This window comes from Chenopodium quinoa, unplaced genomic scaffold (assembly GCF_001683475.1).
Source record: "Chenopodium quinoa cultivar QQ74 unplaced genomic scaffold, ASM168347v1, whole genome shotgun sequence".
Classification (NCBI taxonomy): Eukaryota; Viridiplantae; Streptophyta; class Magnoliopsida; order Caryophyllales; family Amaranthaceae; genus Chenopodium; species Chenopodium quinoa.
This window is the reverse complement of record NW_018744662.1, coordinates 4,322,471-4,349,621: the sequence shown is the minus strand read 5'-3', so window position 1 is coordinate 4,349,621 and position 27,151 is coordinate 4,322,471. Positions and strand designations below refer to the sequence as shown.

The 27,151-nt window shown below is 35.0% G+C and overlaps 1 protein-coding gene across 3 annotated transcripts; it reads left to right on the top strand.

Annotated features, from left to right (window-relative positions):
• The first annotated feature begins 504 nt into the window (after positions 1-504).
• LOC110702149 (peroxisome biogenesis protein 5-like) lies at positions 505-25,426 on the top strand. Of its 3 annotated transcripts, none has more exons than XM_021879825.1 (16): positions 505-688; positions 1,014-1,292; positions 1,778-1,912; positions 2,010-2,163; positions 7,053-7,246; positions 7,641-7,883; positions 8,441-8,560; positions 9,617-9,781; positions 13,094-13,284; positions 13,427-13,673; positions 14,058-14,142; positions 14,522-14,631; positions 21,952-22,176; positions 24,082-24,147; positions 24,975-25,069; positions 25,145-25,426. In XM_021879825.1, the coding sequence occupies exons 2-16, from the start codon at positions 1,173-1,175 to the stop codon at positions 25,221-25,223; spliced, it is 2,229 nt and encodes a 742-aa protein (XP_021735517.1). In that variant the 5' UTR covers positions 505-688; positions 1,014-1,172; the 3' UTR covers positions 25,224-25,426. The 3 variants fall into 3 exon arrangements, with proteins under 3 accessions (XP_021735517.1, XP_021735518.1, XP_021735519.1); XM_021879826.1 differs by having other exon boundaries at positions 1,010-1,292; XM_021879827.1 differs by having other exon boundaries at positions 981-1,292.
• Positions 25,427-27,151: the final 1,725 nt, after the last annotated feature.

Genomic DNA, 27,151 nt, shown 5'->3' with positions numbered 1-27,151 from the left:
GCCTTTTAATCTTACTACACATATTATGTTATTTAGTTATTTATGAGTTGTTAACAATAGTTAATACCATTAAAAAAAAATAGTTAATTATATAATTTAATTTAAAACTCGTAATTAAATAAATAAATTATGCACTTTTGGGAATTGTATATTCATATTTAATCAAAAATTAATTAGAAAAATGGAGCAAGTAGTTATTTTCTTTCAATATGTGTTAAAAGTTTATAATTCAATTCTTATTATAAAACCGTGCATCGCCCGGGGTTAACTTAGTTTTTCTTATAGAATTTACCCAAAATACATTATTTTATTTTCTTTGAAAAATTATACTTCCTCCGTTTCATATTATTTGCAACGATTAGACATTTTTTCTCTTTACTTTATGCAAATAATATGAAATAGAGGAGTAATATTTTAAAGATAAGATCCAAAGAGATCCAAAGAAAATCCAAAGAAAGAGAGATTAGGACCCAAAATACAATTGTATCAAATGAAAATTCCCTTAACAAAAAATAATGAAGTAATAATTAATAAAGGGAAGGTCACGGAGACACGGAGTTCTTCAATTATCATAATTATCAACATTGCCTCCGAGCTTTCTCTACTCCGTTGGAGCGACTTTTGAGCTTTCACGACTCCATTGAAGCGGCTTCTGAGCTTTCTATATTCCATTGAAGTAGATTTCAAGGTAACATTTTTTTAATTTTACCGATTTTAATTTCGCTTCATCGTTAATTTAATATTCTGTATAATAAAATTTATGGTTCTTGATTGTGAAAATCGAATTCTTTTATGTAACTGGTGAGTAAATTATGAATGATTATAGTAATTGATTTGTTGCTAGAATTCCTAAAAAACCTAGATCTGAAAACGCCGACATTGGAATATGTGAATTTTTTGGTGAGTTTGTGAACAAATCTATGATTCTATGTGAATTGAGTGAATTATTATGGTAATTTTATGATGATTGAATTTCGTAGATGTGTTCTTCACAACTTTATACTCAAAGTCAGGTAAATGCAATTTATCAACATTGGCAATCCAATTTCACACAAGTTAGAATTAGCGAGTCAGAGAGAGGACCGTACGAGCGGTGAAGAGGAAGGCGAGAGGGTGGTTGGAGATTGGAGAGAGAGGGTAAATCATCTTCACCAGCTAAATCTGGTCTTATCATGGCGATGCGGGATTTGGTTACAGGTGGTGCTTCTTGTAACGATTCCGGCTCATCCTCCTCTTCTAATCCTCTGGGTTCTCTGGCCAACGCCCTTATTGGCTCATCCTCCAAAACCCAGGTCTTTTGTTTTCCCCTAAATCTTTCCCTTAATTCTGCTACCCTTCTGTTGTACGAGTATTATTTTATTATTATTGCAATGATTTCTATTGCCTGCGCTATAGCTTTCACTTGTTATCTACAACTTAATTAATGTATGCCTGATTAATTCCATATGTTTTACCATCGGAGTCTGACATCACCCTTTGATTCTTCACCCACTCAGCTTTTCTTATCATTTCGGCTATATTTTGTGTTATCTTGGCATCAAACTGATATAAACTGTAGAGCAGATTAGTCTTTACACTTGCTGCGATAGTGAACTTTAGAAATAAATGAATGGGAAATGCATGTATTGTGTTGGGTGAGTGAATGACACATTTTGGAACATTACATATGCCGATTAAATTGCACTTTTGAGTTTTCATAGCATTATGTACAACTGTGATGCTTGAATCTCATGAATAAAATTCCCTTATTCTGATTGTTATATATATTGTGAAACAGGAAAGGTTGAAGGAGATCCCTACGTCAACTTCCTCAGGTTCCAGCAATCAATTTTACTCGAATTCTGATGAGCAGTTGACAGCTCTTCCTGGTTCAGAGTCAGAATATCATTTTAACCAACACTCAGCTGGCCAGGTGTGTAGCTTTTGGCTTAGTAATTAATGATAGTGTATGATGGTGATACATAGTGCAATTATGTTACGCACTGATGGATTTCCGAATATTCTGTTAGGATGTGGGCTTTCTTCACAACTATCGTTCCGCTAGTCATAGTGGATTTACGGAAGCTTGGGATGATATACAACCTGAGAGGGAATCAAATTTTCTTGAATCACGGCACATCTATAATGAAGGATTTGCTACTCAAACTCAACAATCTTGGGATGGTAATTATAACGCTTTACATCATTTGTTATTCTTATTATTATCTTTGGTTTTTGGATGGACTTGCTCTCAAGGTGGATTTGGAAGTAGGTGTTACCTTTGTTTAGTGTTCCTGTCGAATATCTCTTCATATGCATATGGTATGCCTTTGCTTTTGTTATGTTACCAATTTTGCATTGTTCTACTCTCTGTTTATTATTTATGGACTTTCCATTATTGTTTTTCTTCTTCTTTTTCATTTTTTAAATTAACGTATTATTTTTTTGTGGTACCTATTTCACTTTATTCTATTTTAGGCAAACACATTATACCAAATACTTAAACCTTCTTCCTCTCAAAAAAAAAAAAAAAAAAAAAAAAACTTAAACCTTCTCACTCACTCTCTCCTACTATATCCACCTTTTATTCTTACACTCACGCATCTCCTTACTACATCTCTCTTGCTTAATCCACTCAATTCTTACATGCACTCACTCCCTTAGAAACAAGAGTTTACAATAATTGGATATGTTTTGTTATCCTAACATGGAAACAAGGCCTTTTGTTAGAGTTCTTGTGATTGGGTGTTCATAGTCATAGGGTGAGGTTCACCACTTCCCTCATTTGGATTGGTTGATAAGTTGATTATAAGAAAATTAGGAAGCTTGGATCAGGTGTTAGGACGTGAAACAAAACAGAGGACAATGTTATAGGCAGTCTATAAACATGCTCATGGCACACTAAGGCGAAAGGAATCCTGTTGTGCCTAGGTGCGTGTTGGATCGCCTCATTGAAATGAGGTGCTACTTAAATAAAAAAATTGACTGATGTGCAACTAAGATGTAACCCTGGTTCGTCTCACATAGTAAACGCTCTACCCCAGAGCTCTAGCGCCTAGATGCTCCCTAGGCACACCTTTTCATACACTGGTTTGAGGTGACATGAATTAAGCAAGAGGGCAGCAATGAAAAGTGTGTTTCTTGAACATCCATGCTTTACAGCGAGAATACACTACCAGCAGCCAGATGCAGGAACAACAGGTGCAGCGTGCAATACAGTCAGGCACTCAGTGTTCTGCCGTGTTGTGTAATATTGCCAAAAAAAACCCAAAAATTTGTCATGGTATCCTTTCTAAGGTTATTTAAAGTGGAGGTTTCTTCCTTGGACAATGTATTAGCCAGCTGGTGGGTAGCTTGTTTAGATGAGTTACTTGATGCCCCCCTTAAGCCTATGTTATCTTTCCTTGAAATAAGGTGATCTTGAATAATAATTTTTATGTTTTCGTTTTTTTTTTTTTTGTTGGCTTAGAAGGCATTGAAGAGAATGAACTAAAGAAAGAAGTTGGCACAAATGGTATCCTTTTTGAGGTTTGAAGATGTTTGGAAAGGTTGATTAGCTAACAGACATGTTTAACAAGATTTGGAGAATAAACAGGATGCCACATGATTAGAGGAAGAGCAATTAAGTGCCAATTATAAGAACGAAGGGGATGCTCAATTAGGGCTGTACACCGGTAAGACTAGACCGAAATCAAAAGGTTCGGGTTCCGGTCTGGAACTAATTTTTAACGGTCCGGTCCGATATTTGACCAATTGGACCGGCTAATCCTTAACTTCGTGCTTTAAAATATTTTGATGACAATTGATAACCAACCTTTAAAATATTGGGAATTCTATGGAAACTTTGCCCTTCTGGTGATGGTTGATGTGGTCAATTCAAAGTGTTAGAATTGTCACTTTGCCCTACCATACCCTTGTTGATACCTGACCACGCATTGAATCCTTGTCACATACTGAGAACTAAGCAGAACCTATAATACTATGAATTGCTTTATCTCATATCAAGAGAAAAAAAAATAATTATGCAGCACTTTATCGACTAGATTGCTCTACTGTACACTTGTTGACACAACCTGACCAGTGCGGACACTGAATCCTATTCTTATACCTATCAAGCATTTCTACTGTAACATGCTCATTGAAAGGGCGACAAGATAATGAGATATAAAAAATGTTTAGGGTTCATAGGGTCAATTTTAGATGTGCAAATTGAAGGTAAGGGCAAAACATTTGCCTTTTATGAGCAAGGTCAATTTCTTGGGCAACTGCTGCCAGATTTTTATGGGGTTGGCTGTTGTCTGTTGAGTATAATTATTCTATTTTTATATTGTTAATGGGCATTTGTTTCTTTTCTTCTCTTGAGCTTTTCTCTTCCAAATTAATTAAATAGGGGGCAGAAGTTACGCGTAATAGGGGTTGTTTCTTTTCTTATTTTGAGCTTTTTGCTCTCCTCCATTAATCGAATGTGGAGCGGAGGTCTCATGCGGGCATGAAATAGTATTTTGAATTTTCAATTGTTTGGCTCACTTTTGCATTCCTGTGTGTGAATACTTCATTATTTTATGATAAATTGCTATTTAATGTTCTGAACCACATCTTATACTTTTTCCTTTTCTTTTCTTTTTATTTTTCCTTTGATAAGTTACATGGAGTAGTATTGTTTCCTGTACTGCTATAATTGGAGAAATTTACAGATTTTTTTTTCCTAAAATTTTGCTGTGTCCCACACCCATATTATAAATTAGGAAACTTCATGAACTTGTCTTTGTACCTTTGAAATTAAAATTTTCCATGTTCGCTCTTGTATTCACTATCTGTATCCAATTCCGACCACCATAGTATTTCTAAGAAACTAAAATTTATTCATAGCATTGGTGCATTACAGTAGCCTGAAAAAATAGGGAACTTCAGCTCTTAAGATACCAAAGAAATGTATTGGTTTCATTTTTAAGGGCACATATTGATAGTCAAATGAAATACTAGCACACCATCTCACTAGATTAGTGCCCTTCGGTGAGGAACAAGTGTGGATTAATCACTCTCCTTTGGAGATTAATCCTTGTGTTGTAATGGACTCTTTGTTAATTGAATAATAGCACTGACCATTTTCTTCAAAAAAAAAAAAAAAAAAAAGAAAAAAAAAGGAAGAAATACCAGCCTTTTTATTTATTTATATATTTATTTTGGGAGGGAGTGGGGTTCTAACCCACCATATCCTAGTGGTTAAACCTTTCTTCATCTATTTGTTCAAGGCTTCAAGCCATAAATTATCTTTGGCAGAACATGGTTGCAGCCAATTCTTCCCACACAAAGGTATCTATAAAAGCAATAGAAAAAGAGGTGAAGGACACAAGAGTTAACAATATCCTGCCTTCACTTATAAGATAAAGTGTCTGGTAAGAATAAGACTTCTTTTTGTTATAGACTAAGGCTGATTCTCTCGATAATACTCCTTAGTAAGAGAAGGACTGAATTTTCATTGAACTAATTAATGGAAAGGATACAAAGTAGTAGCTTGAGGCTACAAATCTCCTAGCAACTTGAGGTTGCAACTCTCCAAATTTTCCTCACTAATTTCTGCCTGCGTTTCCACTAACACTACCCATACTACTTATACTAAGATGGTCAAGGATGACCTTAAGGCTTAACATGTGAAACTTAGCTAATATAGAAAAACATTAATAAACATCCTAGGACTAAGGCTGTTTTCTTTCCTTCTCCTCTTCTTAATTGATTTTGTCCCTTGCTCTTTGTGGTTTGTGTTGTTGATACCCGTGTTTGACTCTTCTAGCGTAGACCCGTATAAGTTGTGGCTGACCCCCCCTTAAGCCGGTCTATTACACTTTTCTTAGGAGCATTTTTAGCCAGGATATAATGTTCTAAAAAATGGAAGGGAGTTAGGGGGTGGGGAGCATGACTAAGAGTTTTTTTTGGAAACTAACAAAGACATGATACATGACATACTTGGCTAATAATAGAGTAATAGAAATCCACCATGCTTCAACCAAATCTTTGACTCATAGAATTGGTCATTAGATAGATTGACAACCCTTACTAGTTGAACCACCTCATACATTTTCAATTATCGTTAGAATGACATGGACATCGTTTGTTTTGTCCGACTAACATACTAAAATCACATGATAAGCAAAGATTACTAAAGACGACAATTGCAATCAACGTAAGAGGTAAAATATGATTAGAACTCCTTGTTGCTTTCATAAGTCATTGAGTAGTATCAGACATTAGGTATATAGGTTTAACAAGATGTGATGATAATGTTGATCGTATCAAGCAATTCATGCACTATGCATTAATATATGTTAAAACTTAAAATAACAAGACTATTGCTAAAAGAACAAATATATGTTGAATAGTTGAAAAGTACAATTGTCAAGATGCAAATGTGATTTACAAGTCCATCCTTAATTCCACATTGGTTTGTAAGGATTGAAAAGGGCTTAGAATTAATCTTTAAAGATAGTGTTGGGGGGATTTCAATTCCCCTTCAAGGCTCCAACTTTAGAAAAATTAAAGGAAACAAGACGTTCTTCCGAAATCCTATTTTTCTAGCTGCAAAATCCTCTAATTCAGATGATTATAAAGTGCCTTGGGCTTGAAGAATCCAAGGAGGTGTGGCAATTTATCAATTAGAACCTTGCAAACTCCTATTGATCTAGTTTGAAAACTTGATGCAACACCAATAAAGGTTCAAAACACCCACAAAAACACATATAGAAGGTTTGGAACTGCAAATAAATATAACATAAAATGAGCCGTAAAACACCCCATAGACATTGTACAAGTGTAAAGAAATCTATGCACTTTTGGACTCTTATCATTTGCTTGATGATGCCTTGGAAAAATATAGGGATTTTCTTTAGGAGGACCTTTAGTCTTCTATATACTGTCAACAGAGAAATTTGGCAAGAAATTCCTCTCAAGAAACTTAAGAAAATGTGTTTGCAATTGTTATAAACATTTTTGAAGTAGTTTCTTTACATTGATGCTTTGAGAATTGTGTTTAGGTGTGTTCATAATCAAGCTAGCTGACTGATTGCTGAACTATGTAGGACCACCACAAAAAATATTGTCAGGTTTTCTGCATTCCTTTGTTGATAGTAGCCGTTTTGGTGCACCTTTTCGTCCCACTGCACTACCTATGTTGGGGTTGACCAAAGGGGAAAAACAATGTATTCGTAATCGCAGCAGCATAATGGCTCGACATTTTTTTGCCGACAAGAGTGAGGAATACATTAATGCGCAGGTTTGTCGTCATTTATTTAGTTACCTATTCCTTTTATGAGCTGTAAATATTATGGTTATTATAAGTCTACCTTACTATGAAGTAGTTGGTTCTATTTTCTCTCTCATCGCTTAGTAACATTGATAAAAATTATTCGCCTCTTTAACTGGAGCAAAATTGAATATATACACGGTCAAAGATGTGCATTGGAGACCATGAAGGTCAAAGATGTGCGTTGGAGACCGTGAAGGTCAAAGTGTAACCATAGAAAAGTGACGGAAGGAGTAGTTTTTAGGGGTCATTTTGATTTGCTAGAGGCAGAATGATTTTTTCTGTAGTTTTGACTTGAATGCAAACAATGCTGAACATTTGGAATGTTGGCCATTTTAACTATTTTTTATATATTTTTTCTCAGGTGGATGCATTACTATGTTCTCTGGATATTGACAATGATATTCAATTAAAGGGACCTCTGCCTGGTAGGGTAAGGGAGCTGGAAGAGTACTGGAATGAGTCACAAGGGGTTCGTGCTCCTGTTGCTGATGGCTGGGTTGCCGAATATAGGCAGAACAAGCCGGAACTTTTCAATCCAAATGGTTGGGCCAATTTATTTGAGCAGGAACACGGTCCTAATGGTTGGGCCTCAGAGTTTGAGCATGTAAGGAGTGCACATTCTTAATGTGTTACCAGTTTGCTATTTCCTACCTTATTTTGCGTCCATCTATATAATAATATTATTAAAACTCATGGGGACAACATGCTAATGACATGTGTCACCCATATGCCACATGTGCACTACATGCCTATATATCACCCTATGTGTCACCCCTCTGCTCTCACCATATTGAATTGTATTGATGTTTAGTCTCTTTTACAAAAACTTTTCATTGGCCTAACTTTAATGCTATATATTAGTGTTTAATTTTATTGAAAACTCTTCATATGTATAATCTCTAATTATATATTCATTTAATTATTGTAATATTGTTCAACATTAACTCTTTTAAATTAATTTGATCAAACCTATGGATTTATAATGATCCGGGGCATCGCCTGGGTCAATAACTAGTTTGATACTAAATTACAAATTTTGCCAGCAAGAATTTTGATTGATTATCTGAAGAATATTTTACTCTTTCTCAATAAATGTAGTAGTGATCTATGAAGTTGATCTGTTCAATTTGTCAATAACTGATGCCTCTCTCCTTTTTATAGGATCAAGCTCAGGCTGTATCTCTAAATCAATCAAATCAACATATGTCAAGGCTAGCTGGAATGGAGCAAACCCGTATTCTTGCACACACATTAGCCCAAAACAACGATCCCAAGTTTCAGGTTTGAGTGTTATCCTTGGGTTACTTCAATCTATAATTGAGTATCATTTTCTTTTCAATATTAAGTAACATTTTTTGGGGAGAGGGTGTACTTCGTACATTTTTTTGGGGGGGAGGGTGTTGGGGAAGCAAAACATAATACTCCCTCCATGTTTTTCAAGTGTTACAATTTCTTAATGCAGCCTTTTTTTCAAGTGTTAACACTTCTTTTTTTTTTGGCAAACTAATACATTTTAATATTATTTCTTTCTTCTCATGGTCCCCACACACCTACTACTGTTTTTATTTTTAAATATTTAAAAAATTATTTCTCTCCTCTCACGTCTCTTACTTGTACTCAACTATTACTTCCACTATCTTTTTCTTGTTATTTCTTTTGATACCTCAATTACCCCCACTTATGTCTTGTTATATTAAAGTCAATTAAATTACCTATAACTATGTGCTATTCAAAGTGTATCACTTAAAATAAAAATGGAGGGGGGTTGGGTTATTTTACAAATTAACTAATCAAGATTGTAATGGGTACATTTTGTGAGCTCGTTTTTATTCCACTATGATATGCTTTGATTAGATTTTGTTATTATTATAATCTAGTAGGAATCAGTGTTTTTATTTTTGACTACATAACACCATATAATATTTTGCATTAGAATTGAATGAATGGAGAATTTTCTTTTCATGAGCTTTTGCTGCTATAGGCTTAGGGAATTGAACCAAACACATAACATTGACTTTGTGCATTTTGTTAATCACGAATAAAAAGAAACCCTGAATTTCTGCTAGGCTGCGAGAGTTGGGAATTATCTTTGCTACTTTCTTCCAGTTCCTACTTAAATCCTCTTTATATGCAGTATTGTATTGTAGTGGACCTATTTGTCAGTCAGAAAATACTAGCTCTTAGGTTTTTTTTTTTTTTTTTTTTTTTTTTTTTTTTTTTTTTTTTTTTCCATACAATGTCTATCTAATGTTTAATCCTGCTTTTTGTGTTCATTCTTGTTCTGAGATCGGTTTGCATCGCATAGTCTTAATTTCTGGTTAACATTGCAATTTGTAGAACTCAAGATTTCTTCAATTCGTATCAAAGATGAGTCGTGGTGAACTTTTTGTTGAAGGAAATCAAGTCAAGGAGAGTTCAATATCTGCGTCTGGGGACTGGGGAGCAGAATACCAACAACATCATGATGGGGGTCTTTCATGGGCTGACCAGTTTTCTAAAGAGGCAAGTTTGCAGCGTCTGAAATTTTAGACATGTTGTTCAGTTGTGCTTTATGCTTGAATCCTAACTTTATAATATCTGGAAAATAAGTAACTTGACTAGTTATATTCTAAACTAAGTAATTGTAAATTAGATGAGAAAGACACCGTAAACAAAAAAAGGGTAATGGACAAAAAAGCTCATGACCTCAAGATATCATAAAGCAACTAGTGTGTGGCCAAATAATTTAAGCATTGACGGGCTTCATTTAATTAATTTAAGATTATCTTCAAATCTTTATGTATTTTAGATCACTTGTGTGTTGTATCCTTTGAGCAATATTGTTCATTATCCTTGTAGGGTTTTGTGTATATGAAGAATAATACCCAATGTTTTTTAGCAACTCTTGATTATTAAACAAGATATTATGTTATTTTATGATATGGATGTATGAATAACTAAGACAGTATTGTTTGAATTCGTAAAGTTGCTAAAGTTATTTCGTTACATAATTTAAATTGTTTTGCGATCACTTTTTTGCTGTAATGTATCGGACTTGGATTAGACCCTTAGGATCCAAGTTCTATACAAAGGATGTCAAACCCTAGAATCGGATCCAACTCCAAGTCCGATTTGGTTGAATTCTAGTCCATGTCCATCGGAATATGCGGACATCTGAATCCGAGTTCATGTACTCGAATTCAATTAATCAGGTGAGTAAAGCTTACATGTAGTTTATCAAGCTCCATATAGACTTGATGAACTTGGTGTAAGCTTACACCCAGTTCATCACGCTGCACATTGGCAATGAGTACAATATCTAGTTCATCAAGCTGCACCTAGTCTTAGAAAGCTTACGCCTAATTAATCAAGCTGCACATAGACAATGAGTACAATAACTAGTTCATCGAGCTGCAACTAGTTTTAGAAAGCTTACTCCTAATTTATCAAGCTGCTCATAGACTATGAGTACAATAACTAGTTCATCTATTACACTTTGTTTTAGAAAGTTTACACCTAATTAATCAAGCTGCATATAGACAATGAGTACAATAACTAGTTCATCAAACTGCACCTAGTTTTAGAAAGCTTACACCTAATTAATCATGCTGCACATAGACAAATAGACAATAAGGTCAATAGCAGTTCATCAAACTGCACCTAGTTTTAGAAAGCTTACTCTTAATTAATCAAGATGCACCTAGTTCTAATTGATTAAAGTCTATGTGCAGTGATCTAAACTTACACCTAATTCATCAAGTTGCACATAGACAATGAACCTATGTTCATCAGACTCGGCTGAAATCCCAAAGAGTTCGTGTCGACACGACACGACGCGGACACGGACACGGAATTCGTGTCAGATTCGGCTATTTGCACTCGGATACTTAAGAGCAAGGGCTGTGTGCGAAATCTTCTTCGACTCCATTGAAACCAGAGAGTGAAAAGAAAAGAGGGGGAGGAGAGAGAGAAAGGCAGGAAGAGGAAATGAGTGGGGCTGTCAGAAAGGTGGGGTTTAGGGTAATGGGATACCACTTATTTTGCTTTTGACTTTTTGACTTTTTGAGTTTTGACTACTAACTTTAACCAAAATTACTTTTTTGTGATACATTACCCAATATTTACAGCAGTAAACAATTTACAGCAGTAAAAAAATCTTTTATTTTTTTTATTTTTTTTTTTGAAAACGGTAAACAATTCATTTTAGAGAAAGTACTAGAATAATTATAACAAGAAATAGTAATCATATAATTTATATTACAAGAATATGATGTAAAAATTTAATTTTAAAAATTTAAGAGTATTAAAATATTTTGTAATGTATAATTTTTTTTTGCGAAAAATAAAAGTGCCGTGTCTCCGCACCCGTGTCCAAATATAGGACAGTGTCCCCGTGTCCTAAAATTTTGAAATTGACGAATCGGACACTTGGACACGTGTCCGTGTCTGACACACGTACTCGGGTCCATGTAACATAGCAATGAACACAATAACTAGTTTTAAAAAAGCTTGCACCTAGTTCATCAAGCTTGCACCAAGTTCAGTATTTGGTAGTAAAGCCACCTCAACCAATTATTTACAACAAATGCTTGTTAGGTTTGAAAAAGCGCGCCTTAGGCGCTAAGGCGCAAGGCGGTAAGGGGTAAGCGCTTTTTTTGGCCTGGGCAATGCGTTTCCAATTAGGCGCACAGGAGGCGCTTTTGAATCAATTTTCTGCCAATTTTTTTTAAGTGCGCCTCACTTCAAAGAGGCAAGGCGCGCCTAGGCGCTGCATAACCCTTATCGCTTTAGCGCGCCTTAGAGCTTTTTTATACATTGGTTAGGTGCAATAAAAACACAATTATACCAAAATAATGTTGACTAGCTTGTTCAGAGGCTTTGTCAATGATATATAAACAATGAGTACTTAATAGTGATTAGTTCCTATGATTCTGCATGAGAATTAACAGTAGAATATGCATGTCCAATTTAACTAGTAACTGATTTTTATTTTTTTAATGTTTGTTTTGGCCATTGGCAGCTAGTGCTCAAGCGATCCAAAAATAGAATGTTAACTCGCTAGGAAGCATCATTAAAAATTTCTAAGAAAATTAAAAATAGATAGTTGAGCCACAATTGAAAGGTTGTTGTAATTGAAGTGGATTAACCCTCATTGATTTTAGGTTCCAATTCTAAAGAGTTATGTTAGATATTTGACTACGAAGGGAGTTTTTTTTCATTGAAAAGTATTGGTTTTATCTATTATGTGTCTTCTTTTTTTAATTGAACTTATTAATTTGAAGTTTTAACTTTGGACTTTCTTTTTAACCCTTTTCTAGTGTATATTTTGTTATATATGATCACATTTTCAAGAAAGTCTATAGATGCCTTTTTAAATTTATCTTAGTATTCTCTTTTATTATTTTACCCCATTAGTGTTTTATGAAACTGTAATTAGTATTCTCTTTTCAAACCGTTATGTTTTTTACTCTAAACGTTTTAACCACCTCTTTAAAACTTTCTTGAATTTTTATTTTAGTTCTCTTTTTAAACTCCCTTTATATTTCTTGAATGCTCTTGTTTTTCTCACTTTACTCACCTTTTTCCAAACTATTTCAACTGAATATCTTGTTATGATCCTTTTTATATTGTACGGTTCCTTATGACGATTCATGTTAGCCAACCCCAAATCATTGTGGGACTAAGGCTTTGTTGTTTTTGTGATCACATCTTTCCCATATCTGGGAGGACTATCATTCTCTGTAGTAGCAGTTTATTACATCTTCCCCATATCTGGTTGGATTTCTTTGTCTCATCTCTGATTTTTCTGTGTAATAATAAAAAATAAAAATTCAGCTCCCTCGTGGTGAAGACAAATGGGTTAATGAATTTACTAGCGCAAGAGAAAAGGAATTGTTGGGGGATGACAAGTGGGTAGATGAGTTCTCCAAGTTAAACGTCCAAGACTGGGTAGGAGAATTTGAGCATCAAACTGAAGGTGCAGTTGGTGAGGATATTATGGACAGCTGGGCTAGTGCTTATGATGAGTAAGTGTAGCTGACTGTGGAAATTAAATTTGTTTACATACCGTACTTAATAAACAAACAAATGGGAGCTGATGAATTGACTTTTTTGGATAACTCATATGCATATAAGAGCTAATTGGCCTTGTTTCTGTATAAAGTGCAGGTATCTCAATGAACAGTCTGTTGCCAAGCATAATTCAGATTCCTCAAAGGGTGTCTATGTATTTTCTGACATGAACCCCTATGTTGGTCACCCTGATCCTCTAAAAGAAGGGCAAGAGCTGTTTAGAAAGGGGCTATTAAGTGAATCTGTGCTTGCTTTAGAGGCTGAAGTCTTGAAGAATCCTGGCAATGCTGAAGGCTGGAGGTTATTAGGAATAGCTCATGCAGAAAACGATGATGATCAACAGGTCAGTGCTACCCATTGTATAACTCTGATGGCAATTTTTTGGTACATCTTCTTGGTAAGTGTGTGGGGCTGGATCCATGCTGGGATGAATACTTTGTTATTCTTCTACATTTTGACTCATCATTCCATGATATTAGAAATTAAATGAATTTACTGAATGTTGGATAACTTTAAGAACATGATGCCTTTATTATTGTTATATGAGATTCAAATTGTTCCAATATGATGACAAATGCTTAGATATTTGGGGGACCCTTTTAAGTTAGCAGATGAGCTATGGTATGTTTTATTGGAATATGTTGCAATTTTTAAGAGATTGTCTCTTGAACTGGCGATTTTTATGTTAGTTGAATCTTCTTAGCACTGTCTTTTTATGAGCTTGCAGGCTATAGCATCGATGATGAGGGCTCAAGAAGTTGACCCCACAAACCTAGAAGTTCTTCTTGCTCTTGGAGTGAGTCATACAAATGGTAAATCTAATGCTAATCTTCTTGCTCTTCCTCTTACATTATTTTACCATCAGAACTTGCTAGGTGGGTAAAGGTTTGATGGTTGTTTTTTTTTTTTTTTTTTTTTTTTGGAATTTGGGAGCCTTTAAACTGTTAAGTGTTTTTCTTTCTACAAATCGGATACCCGTTTATGGTTACTTTGTTGTGGAAATTTGTTTCCACAAGCAGAGTTGTGAACTTGTAGCAGATGAATGTAGAAATTATAATGTACTGTATTTAAGTAAAACTTGCCAGTTAATTAAATTAATTGGGATAAAAAAAAAAAAAACCTATTTCCCTTATTTCTGTTTTTATTTAAATTAGTTTTTATAGGACTAATTGAAATATGTGTAAACTTCAGAATTGGAGCAATCTGCTGCACTGAAATATCTGTACCAGTGGCTTCGCAATCACCCAAAATATGGGACACTTTCACCTGAAGAGCTGCCTGATTCTCTTTATTATGCTGATGTAAGTGACCTCATCTCAAATCTTTGCTTATTGAGTTGTTACTTGTTTGGCTCATCACCGAGGTTTCTCATGTTTCACAATATTTAAGGGTTTTAGAGGGAGTTGCAAGATTCCCTTACATTTATTTAATTAATATATTTTGGTACATGCACACCTTTTACCCTTTCTTTTCAAAATAAATCAGCATTACTTGTTTTTCTTTCTTTCTGACTTTTTGTCACTCTCCCCCAATTTCAGAAATCCTAATTGTGTTTCTATCTATTTTCTCCCTTAATTTCTTTAACTTCCCCCCCTGTAACACCCCAATAATTCTCCCTTTTCCAAACCACTTACTTTAAATAAAAATAGAGGAGAACCATTGACATGTTACCGCCAGGTGTTAAAACGTTAAGGCTTTATCAAAGTATTACAGCAGAAATCCAACTTAAATCTTAAAATAATATAATTTAGAAAACCAATAAGTCAAAGCTTACAAATTGGAACCATAAAGCCCTTATTTAAAACCAAACCAATAATCAAAGTCCCAAAACATAATTAAAGTAGTAAAACACAAATAAGTTCAACACAAAGAACGAATACTCTCAATCACACCAATCCCTTGACAATGCGTATGTCAAATCACCGAACTTCACATCATCAAGCTAACCTGTGCAATACTGCTCCCCAATAATACAAATGTAATAATTGGATCATCACAGGGTCATTGATGCAGTTCCAGAAGTCATAGTAACATTTTTAGCTATATGAGCCAATCCAATATTATTGTTTTTGTTTATGCTTACATATTTCACGCTTTTAAACTATGAAGTCATAATTTCTGATTCTTTGTGTTCTTTGATTAGCCGAGATATGTTCAACAAATGGCAAGCCCAAAAACCTGACATGCTCAACTAATTAAAGTAAATAAACGTACAACTTGAATTCATTAATCAAGACTCCACACTTAAACAATTCAATTGACTCAATATAATTTCTAACCAATTATAAACACTCGACTCTTTATATTTGATTTAATTAATTTAGTTTGGAGTAAGCAATAGACGAGGTTGTCCAATCCACCAAATCATTTTGGTCCCAAATGACCATTTAAAATAAAAGTTTAGCGCGATGCAAGAATGGGCGCGACTCCATTCTCACAAAGTTAGTCTAGGATCCAATCCAACTTTCAATATAAAATAAAATGTAAATACCAAAAGAGAAGAGGACATGTTGATCAAACAAGCCTCGGAAAGCCACGGGCTACCACCGTGTACCCCAACCCATAATTGTCAATACTCTAGAAGTGCACGCTTTCTAGAGTTTTATTGCTCATCCATGTTTCAATTTACGTGATTACAATTTTACTTAATAGCCGACTCAATCCAATAGACCATACATAAAAATCATACATCAATTTACTTTTAATCTTATTTAGGACAATGGTGATCACATCACAAATTGACCTTTAATTTCATTAAACTTCCAAATTATCCAAATTGTTGAACATAGTCAACCCACCTAGCCATTTCGGCTTAATCCACCTTTACTCAACATACTAACAAGTCATGATTGAGTAATAAAATAAATAACAAACTTGTGGAATAATTAATAAATTCATTCCACTTAAACCATTCAATTTCAAACCTTTAATAATCCAAATGTGGTTAACAAACCAATCCAATAAAAATATGTTTGTATCAACATTCCATACAAACAATTAATCCAATATAATTCAACATGTTTGCATCCATAATCCCATACAAACATAATCAATTCACCAAAACATATCTCATAAACATAAGCACATGAATTAAATCAATGTGTAACCAAACAATTTCCATCCAAGTGTTCCCTAATCATGAAACTAAGTTCTTTCCTTTTGGTACCTAAACATGATACTACTTACAACGAAGTAGACATGTACGTACCTCGTATAAACAATCCTTTGTGCCACTTTTAATCACTTAAAATTCTCCTAGGGAATAATCACTTCCTAGAAAACAACCAATAATCACAAATTAATACTTAACCAAATTTCCAGCAATATAAATTAGATTAAAAGTTCTTAAAACTTCCTTAAAAACATGTTTTTATGCTTAATTAATCAATAGAAATACAATAGGAACAAAAGCCCCAAATTAATTGATCATAAGAACCCTAAAATCCCAATTTCAATAAATTAAAACCCTTGGTTTATAATTCATAAAATCTGAAAATTTATAACATAATTAAAATCTGAAATTATTAGTTTAAAACATCAAAAACATGATTTTGATACTAAAAATATAATCTTTATACTACAAAATCAAAACCCAAAACAATTTAATAATAAACAAGATAATAGAACAAAAATAAAAGGAGGAGGAAAAAGGGGCAGCCAAGGTGGGCCGCTTGGTGGGTCGTCGGCGGTGGTGGGCGGTGACCGGCGACCAGCGGTGGTGGGCAGCAGGGGAAGCAGTGAGCTATGCTCATGTGAAGAAAGAAAAGAAAGAAAGAAAAAGAAAAGAAAAAGGGAAAAAATAAAGAAATAAAATAAAGAGAAGAGAAGTTACTAACCTTTTTGTGTGGGGAAAAATTTGGGGATGTATGGGGTATTTATAGGAGAGAGAGTTGTAGGGTAAGTAGTAAGATTGGGCCTCATAAAATTAATGGGCAATTTAAGTAAATAAGATGAGTTTGACTTTGTTTGTTTGGACATGAATTATAGAATGAAGGTATGTATAAAAATTTGTACCAAAATAATTTTCGACCCAAAATTAAAAATTGAAACTTTTGAAATTAAATTCCGGAAAAATACAAATAAATATTATAAATAATATATAATTTCATTTATAATATATTTAAAAATATGGGGGATTACACCCCCCGCCTTAACTGCATCAAATTCCTATTTTTCTCATAATTTGTTTCGTTATAATAGAAATTTTATAATGTCTTGTGCAAATGGTTAGAGCTGTCAATTCGGGTAAACGGGTTGGGTTTGGGTTTGGGTTGGGTAAGTGTGGGTCGGGTCAACTCGAGTCAGGTCAATTCGGGTTAATGTCATAACCTATGCGGGTCGAGTTCGGGTCGGGTCATGCTTGAGTCGGGTCACGTCGGGTCATACATCTTATTGGGTTTGGGTTGGGTTTAGGTCGGGTTAATAATAGGTCGGGTGAATAAAAAGTCGTGTTAAATTCGGGTTTTCACGAGTTAAAACGCGTAGGGTCATTTTCGGATTCGATTCAGGTCAATAATTTGCGAGTTATAATCAGGCGGGTCATTCTCGGGTTTAAGTTGGATTCGGTTCAAGTCAATAATTTGCGGGTTATATTCAGGTCGGATCATTTCCAAGTTGGGTCATTCTTGGGTTCAAGTTGGATTCGGTTCAAGTCAATAATTTGCGGGTTCGGTTCAAGTAAAGACAAAATACTTTCGATATTAACATAGAGTAGTTTAGCCTTACGAAGTTTTGACTTTACTAGTGGATTACAATATATAAAGCATATATCTTTATTTAGCTAGTCAATGTCTATAATAATAAAGATGTATAAAATAATAAGTCGAGTTGATTTTGGGTCAGGTCAATAACAAATCGTGTTGATTTCGGGTAGGGTTTGTAATAAATCGGGTTGAATTTTAAGTCGGGTTAGTAACAGGTCGGGCCAAATTCGGGTCGGGTTAGCAACAGGTCGTGTTGAATTCAGGTCGAGTTAGTAACAGGTTAGGTTAAATTCGGGTTTATACGAGTTAAGGTCAATAATTTACGGGTTATATTTCGGTTAGTTCATCTCCAGGTCGGTTCATGTTCGGGTTCGGGTCTCAAATACTCGGGTCTAGGGTTGGTTTTAGGTCGGGTCAGATCGGGTTCGGGTTACCATTTTTTCTAATCGGGTTCGGGTTGGTATCTCAGGTCGGGTCAACGTTTGACATATCTACAAATGGTTCAATAAATTTACATCGCTCCTCTGTCAGAATTCCATCACTCTAGCCACTTGTTGACCTACCTCCTCAATGGAAACTCGCTGACGAGATCTATTGCTGCTACCGTTGAGTCTAGTCATCTCTCTTCTAATTTGGGTTTTACCTTCACTTTCACTTGAAATCCGATGACGGTTTAAATCTCTCCGCCACCATCACGACTCACCTCCTACGGAAACTGTGATGTATTACAGATGCTGGACTGGTGATGGGAATGGCACGGTGATGGAAGCGACAATGGGTTTATCCATCGTGGTGGAGGTGGGTTTAATTGTATATGAAGATGTGGAGAGAGAGAGACAGAGATAAGGGTCTTGATGGTGGAAAGACACGAATTTGTTTTAATAATGCATCATTATTAAAAAAAAATATAAAAATAAAAAATAAATACGTAGTAAATAAAAACTAATTAGGCACAAATTTTGTTGAAAAGTGGCCGTTATTTTTGGTAAATTAAATGAATAGTAAGGGAATTTTTTGTCATATGTTGTGGAGGATTCCCACGCGACACCCAATGTACAACAGGGTGTCAAAGTAACATTAATACATGTACTTTATAATGGGACGGAGGGAATGGTATTTCACTTAGAGCATAGTTAGCAAACAGGTCGCATTGTGTTGTGCTTGTTCCCTTGCCACGTATAAATTGGATGGAAACCCTTAAACACAAAAACGCTGGACAGGAAATCAAAAATGAACACAACTGTTTTTTAAAACAATAACACAGACCTAACCCACCCAATGCGTGGTTCTTGCAGGTGTCATCGTACAGACGTTTCAATAAAAAAAAAAACGGATGGAACATACTATTAAAATGTAATGAATAGTTGTAGTGAAAAGAACATACTATTAGAATGTAATGAACATATACTTAGTGAAAGGAATATATGTCCATGTTTTTTTATTGTTAGGGTAATGTACTTCTGTTTGTGACAAAATAATCATTGCTTATTGTGAAATGATTCTTTGAATTTTGTCTTTAGATTATTGTGGGTACATATAAATAATGTTCGTTACATAATATTATCATGTTCTTTATAATATTACAGAACATAAAGCTGGATGTTCTTTACAAAACATATACTTCCTCCGTTTTTCTTTAGATGCAACACACCCTTTAGCGCAATTATTAAGAAAGGTGGGGTTTACATGAAATAATAAACTTTAAAATAGGATGAGTGGTTGTTAGGAGTGTAATTTAGTGGGCCATGTACTTTAAGGTAAAAAACAACTATATGCTCTTTCTGCTTTTTTTTTTTTTTTAAAAAAACAAAATTATTAACAACAACAACAACAACAACAACAAGGGAGTTGTCTAGTATCATTCTGTTTATAGTGATCAAATAGAGAGGGAGTTGTCACTTTTGCACATGAGACAAATAATAATAATCATCATCATCTAAGGAGAGCCATAATGGGTAGTCTAGTATCATTCTGTTTATAGTGATCAGATTTAATTATAAATAGAGAGAGAGTTGTCACTTTTGCACATGAGACAAAAGCAATCATCCTAGGGATTGAAACTGTGTATGTAAATAGAGAGAGATGAGGAAGGAGGAGGCAGGCAGATTATGAGTGAATTCTTAGGAGATTTGTGACCTCAAGATATTAGGAGAGTTGTGACCTTAAGTCACTATTTGGAGCTTTGTAGCCTAAAGCTGCTAGCTTGTATTTAATATTTTCAATCAATGATTTGATCATTCCTCGTTTTTTTGTGTTAATTGTGTGTGTGAGAGAGTCTTAACAATATTGAGCCCATTTCAACCCGTTTAGCTAATCGGGTTGTGTTTTTGTTAGGAATTTTCAACCCTTTTGTGTTCATAACTAGCTAAAGCTTATTGAGGTGTATTGTGTTCTAATTATACTCTAAATTGCAAACTATTGCCAAAAAGTTAACACATTCGTAGAATAAATATACTGTATGAGATTTAGAAAACGGGCTTTTACTAAAAAAATTAATACTCGTACAAGCTTTACAATTGTCATATTCTCTTCTGAATACGCGAATGTGATGCTATCAAAACTTCATGTGCTTTAGGGATGGTTGCTCCATTTGTCAAACTCCTAAAATTTGTACGATCCCCATCTTCAAACTGGAAAAATAAAAAAGGAGGAAACGAACTATGCAAGAGCAAAAAAAAAAAAAAAAAAAAAAAAAAAAAAAAAAAAAAAAATCACCTTAGATAGGAATAGAGCACGAGTAATCAAATCTACAAAAATTAACCAAGAGAAAAACAAAAGAGAATAACTTAATTTCCATTTTCTTAGAGAGAGGAAGTGTAAGAGAGTGTTTTGAGTCTTTAAGAGGCTGAAAAGAGACTTTTATGGCGACTGCTATGATTGAATGACCAAGTGAGAGTGTTACCTGTATTAGGGCTTGATTCTTGGATTGAGAGATGCTATATATGAAGGCTGAGTATTGGGGTTTTAGGGTTTAGGCCATGTTTTTTTAAAAAGAATTGTATTGGACTTTAAGGCTTGGGACAAAGTACAAGTTGTATAAGTTGATATTTTTTTTTGTATATATATATTCCTTTAAGTGGCTGAATGAGTCTAACATGACCCTAACTCAACCCTTTATGCGGGTTGGCTTGTGTCAAGTTCGTTTTGTAATTTTCAACACTAATCCGACCCATTCAACTAGTTGTGTCTTGTCGTGTTTATCAGTTTAACTTAATGAGTCAAAAATGCTTAATAATAAACCCCTTTTTCAAGTCTAGTTTGTGTTGTGTTAGCTTTTGCCAACTCTAATATCAGTATCATTGGGGAGTATTCTATATGGTGTATTTATGGATGATCTTGGATTTGGAGCCCCAATAATGCCTAGGTTGCCCTTGGGGGTTTCTTGGAACCCCTAAAGTGGCTTGTTCTCAGGTTTAGGCTTACTAGATCAAGGGGCTCTCCCTTTCACCCCCTACAGCGTACACCACCTCCCCCCCCCCCCCACCCTAAAAAAAAATAAAAAACAAAAACAAAAACCACTAGCACCACATAAAAAGCAAAATCAGAAAGGAAAAAAAAAAGAGCTGCCATTTTTTTTTTGCCTTGGCCCTTGGGGGTGAGGTTTATGGATAGATAATATGCACTTGTAATTGCCATTTTTTGGGAAATCCAAGAGGTTATGTGTTACTAAAAACTGTTGTCGACTAACTGTAGGAAAAAAAAAATAATAATTCACGTGTTTGTCTGAAATTTCTTTTGTTATTAGTGCTCCTTTTTTAACTTCCCTTTTCGATAGGATAAGAGAAGTGTGGAGGGCTCATTGGTCCAATAGTTCTGGATGTTTCTCCTCTAAAAAATAATCATAATCTTGCCATATATGTGCAAATTTAGTAGTTATTTATGTTCATTGTTTATGATCTAGAAGCGCATGGCTTGCAGATTGCAAGGATTTTCAATGAGGCTGCTCAGATATCACCTGAGGATGCTGATGTCCATATTGTATTGGGTGTACTTTATAACTTATCCAGGGAATATGACAAAGCCATTGATTCATTTAAGACAGCCATAAAACTAAAACCACATGACTACTCCCTTTGGAATAAGCTGGGTGCCACACAAGCTAATAGTGTTCAGAGTGCAGAAGCAATAGATGCTTATCAGCAGGTAGCTTCTTATTGCAATTTATGGTGCCCTTTTTCTCTTACATATTATGCACCTTGATGATATTTGTCAAATGTCCCATTCAAATGGAAAGTAATGTTGTGTGATCTCGATCATTGAAACTTGTAATACTTCCTCTGTTTTTTTTAGATGCATCAGTTTCTATAAATGGAAGTTCCAATTTAGATGCATCACTTTCCTTTTTACTTAATAGATTCTCTCTATCTCTCTCATATCACATGGACCCTTATTATTTTTGTCCATCTCTTTCTACTCCAAATATTGCCTATGAGTACTTTCAAAAGTGATGCATCTAAAAAAATGAAGTATTTACTAGTTTATTTTTGCTATCTTCTGGAGTCTAGTTTAATTAGTTGGGCATTTCTTAGGATCCATCCGTTTATTATTAATTCTCTCTTGCAAATCTGTTTGACTGAATACCTTTCTTTTTGGCCAAAGTTAGTTTAGGAATTTCGAAGTCCCCTTACCCTTACTGTTTACTAATGAAAAATTAGCTTAGGAATTCTTGTGTTTTTTAGGTTATTGTCATAAGTACCTTGATGAAATTTCGTTAGAAAATTCAAATGACCAATATGGCAATATGATCTGTATCCTTGAAGTTATAGTTTGAAGGCAGCTGACTTGCTCTGCTACCTTTTGGAGTCATGAAGGGAGGAAATGACTGTTGTTGTCAACTTGCGTGGCTAGCCTATGGGTGGCTGGGTGCATAGTTGGGAAGAGATGACTAGGTTTTCAAAAGTAGATTTATAAGTAGTCTTTATGGAATAGAATTATGATTGTTGCTTCCCTACTGCATTCGTTAATTCAAAGGGCTGTCTAATAAAAATACAGATTTGTGTTCAGATTTTTTTTTTAATTAAAGCCCTTCATAATAACAGTAACTTAGTTTAATAAATAGAGTGCAGACATTGGCCTGTATATGCTCTAGTGTTAAGTTTTTGAACCTTTTCATTTCAAACATGGATTCAATTTGCGGGATGGTTACATTGTTTGTTAATGTTTTTTACTGGAACTCTGAAAGTGTTTCAGCCTAGATGGGTGAAATATTGTTGAGGAAATGTATCCTTAAGACTCCCTGGTTTTATTAATCACTAATTACTGGATGCACCAAGAGCATACTATTCATTTCAGCTATATGTAATCTTGAAATTCTCACACACCCTACATTAATATTAAGTGTCCACTTGGCTACAAATTCTTTCTTTTTATTCCACATCATTGTTTGTGTCTTATGTTTTGTAGCAACAGTTTTTAGGAATAAGAGATTCACCTGTATATTTCTCCCTGTCTTTTTGCCATATCACCGAAGAAGCTGTCCCTCTCTTTGATTTACTGGCATCTATATCAAACAATTATCCAATATTTTCTGCAAGTCGCTGTACAAATGTAGCAGTAACATGGGTAATCTGATAGTCTTCCACTTTTGTTACCACCATTCATGTTGCAAGCTCTAATTTCTGTTTAGTCTTTTAAGTGTGGTAATTCCGTAATTTCTCTATGCATGTTTACGGGTAGAGGAAGTGGGAACAAAAGGATTTTAGTGGTGATTGTAGGCCTTTCATTTTGAAATCCAGAATCCATAGGATTTATTATGCGGTACGTGAATTTTTCAACATCAATATATATCATTCGCAATTCTAGACCTCTAGTCATCTGAAGGAGTGAAACTACCTAAAATGATTCCCTATCCATGAAAAGTAATAAAGGAGCTAGAAAGGGTTGAGTTTGACTGTTTGAGTTTAGGTCTTCTTCAAATGAGAAATTATGAACTAATGAGGTGCTGGTTGAAAATTGCTTTTCTGTTTATAACAATGATTCACTTTGCTACTCTCTCTCTCTCTCTCTCTGTGTAACATTTTCACACTTAATTTATTGTGTGTCTACCAGGCCCTAGATCTGAAGCCCAATTACGTTCGTGCATGGGCAAATATGGGTATCAGCTATGCCAACCAGGTTCTGCTCTACTTTTTACTTGTTCCTGTTTTTCTTGTGTATAATTAGTGAAATAGTGACAGCTGCCTTTCATTGTGAACTTGTCCTTGAGATCTTTTTCTACTTCGAGTCATATTTACAAGTCGAGGAGCTCCTGCAGTATCCCTCCCTTTTCATATTTATTTTATCCTCGCACAGGATAGGGGGTTTTACTTATGGTCAAAAGACCAAGACTGTTGCTTAGAAGTTCTGCTAATTTGCGAGGAATGTAGTTGTATTTTTGTAAATAAAAGACCATTATAATAGAGTTGAGTCTTGAGTGCCTTGCCTCTACCCTCTGTGTTACATCTAAATGTGTTTATTCGTAACCGGATCTTCCTTGTTTTCCATGCTATTAATGACCCTTGGACGTATTGCCTCCACCTCTAAGCATGTATATCTCTTCATAAATTTCTATTACCACTCAAAACTGTTTAAGGTGGTGAGTGTTAGTGAAAACTTAATAAGAGAAACACGTACTTGGGGACACTTGGTGATGGAGTTGCGTTAACGTGGACGTTGGCATGGGACGTATTTTACAATAATACAAATGAGTTGAACATACAAGTACTACCATTTATTTACAATAACAGGGCAGTATAGTATTAAAACTATTAGCTACTTCACCTATTTAGGAATTGGGATCTAAAAGCATAATGCTAATTGAGGCCTGCCATTGAACCTTGACTTTCTCATTAATCAGCAGATATGATATTTTGGTGCATGCAGCGCCCAATTTTATTAGGATTTGCATTTTACCTATTGAACCCATGCAGAAAAATATAGTATTATAATTAAGTTCTTGACAGGGCATGTACGAGGAATCTATCCGTTACTATGTTCGTGCGCTTGCAATGAATCCAAAGGCAGATAATGCGTGGCAGTATCTGAGGATTTCTTTGAGGTATTTCTGTTGTCATGAAGTTTGATTTGCTAAATTGAATTTCGTGAGTGCTCACATATGACATGTATATTGCAGTTGTGCTTCAAGAAATGACATGTTGGAAGCATGTGATTCTCGTAATATTGATGTCCTTCAGAAAGAATTTCCGCTTTGAATGTCTTTATACCCTGTGAACATTATGATATGATCTGGACATAAAACATTGATGTAAATTCATAGCGCTCTATTATTGATTACATTTTTTAGATTTTGTAGCTGGGCAGCATTTCTCTAACAATGTTGACAGTTGCCTGTAAAAGCTTTGAAGACACGGCTGAAATAGTTGATTATCCTTTGAGAAGATTCTCCGAGAGCTAAGCTTGAGTTTTTTTTACATGTATATATATGAATCATCTGCTGACACACTTCATAAAATGATATGGTTATACACTTGCACATATTTCTATGCCAATACATGCTAAGTTGTTACTGTATACCATTATGTAAAATTGTAATAGTTGTAATATAATGATAAAGTAATATAGTATATTCAAGTTGGGGTTGTTGTGTCAAAAAAAAAAAAAGTTGGGGTTGTTTATGGCGAGTCGAATCATTAGCTAGAAATAAGTTAGGATTATCCAATTATGTAAAATGGGTCCTTTTAGTTTTTCAGAACAAAGAGCTAGTAAACACTATTCTAATCATTTTCTAAAGAGTTTGGTTCGGAGTAAACACTAAAGGAAAGGTGATTTGTAGCTAGCTTTTTATTTTGGCATTTCGTTTTCCCACCTTTCATTTTGGAGTTCCCCAATAATGATTCCCCATCCAACCTCAAAGGCTCGAGGATTCCCTCATTCTCCTCAATAATGATTCCCCATCCAACCTCAAAGACTCGAGGATTCCCTCATTCTTCTACCTCTCAACTCCATTTTGGGGTGGGTGAGGTTAACTCTTAACGGAGCATGAATCTATATAATTTGAACCCTGAAATCTAAACCCTAAAACCCTAAACCCTTGAATTTCGTGAAGGAGGGTAATATCATGAAATTTAAGAAGCTTTTGTGAATGACTCCCTAAAATTTTTTATGACCTTAAAGTTACGGGGTTGCAAAATCAAGATTTTGATATGGGAACTCAATTTTAGGGATTTGTTAAACATCGCCCACAAATTACTACATAAAGCCCACAAAATTCACTTGGTTTGACAAAATTGCCCTTGACCTTAAAAAAAAACACTCACACTCTCATCACTCACACTCTCATTGCTCATCTTCTTTCAACCTCTCTAAAAAAAAAAAAAAAAAAATCAAACAACGGCAATGTCGAGGCGGCAATCCAAGGAATTGGCGGCGGCGGCGGAGGGAAGGATGTCCCAAGGAGGAAAGGTACAATTTGTAAAAAAAAAAAAAAAAAAAGGGAAAAACCGCCGTGACGGCGGTGGGGCGCCCTGGCTGGACGCCCAGCCAGCGGTGGTGGCGCCAGCTGCAGACGCCGCCACCAGTAAGAAGGCGCCTGGGCTGGACGCCACGGTTGTGGCGTTTATTCAAGGCGCCGCAGCCGTGGCTGTGGCGTCCAGCCTAGGCGCCAGCCCACTGGTGGCGGCGTCTGCAACTGGCGCCACCACTGCTGGCTGGGCGTCCAGCCAAGGCGCCCCCCCCCTTTTTTTTATATTTGTTTTAAAATATTGTTTTTAATTTTTTTTTTTTTTTTTTGTGTAATATATTTTTGAATTGTTTTTATATTTTGTTGTTTATTTTTATAAATTTTTTCAATTTCGTTGTATTTTTTCTATGTTTATATTTTGTTTACAATTATTTGTATGTTTTTAGTTTATTTGATTTGGGAGTGGTAGCTATTTTTCGTATAAATTTTTGTATGTTTATATATTTTAAAATTTTGTGTAGAATTCACTGGGTCGTCATGGTGCGGGGAAGAATATAGAGCTTCTTAGTAGAAGCTATTCAGTGGAGAGGTCGGGGCATAAACATGTCAGATCCTCTGGGGTTTCTCCCATGTGTGACCATTACTACATGGAATGGTTCAACCGGTATTCACACCCGAGGTTGATCGCAGATCTCGACCACAGTGATGATGATTATGTGC

Bases quoted from the DNA above. Each gene is read 5' to 3' on its own strand.
- LOC110702149 (XM_021879825.1), top strand. From the start codon at position 1,173: ATGGCGATGCGGGATTTGGTTACAGGTGGTGCTTCTTGTAACGATTCC. The intron at 14,632-21,951 runs GTAAGTGACCTC...CATGGCTTGCAG, and splicing joins ATTCTCTTTATTATGCTGAT to ATTGCAAGGATTTTCAATGA. The intron at 22,177-24,081 runs GTAGCTTCTTAT...TGTGTCTACCAG, and splicing joins CAATAGATGCTTATCAGCAG to GCCCTAGATCTGAAGCCCAA.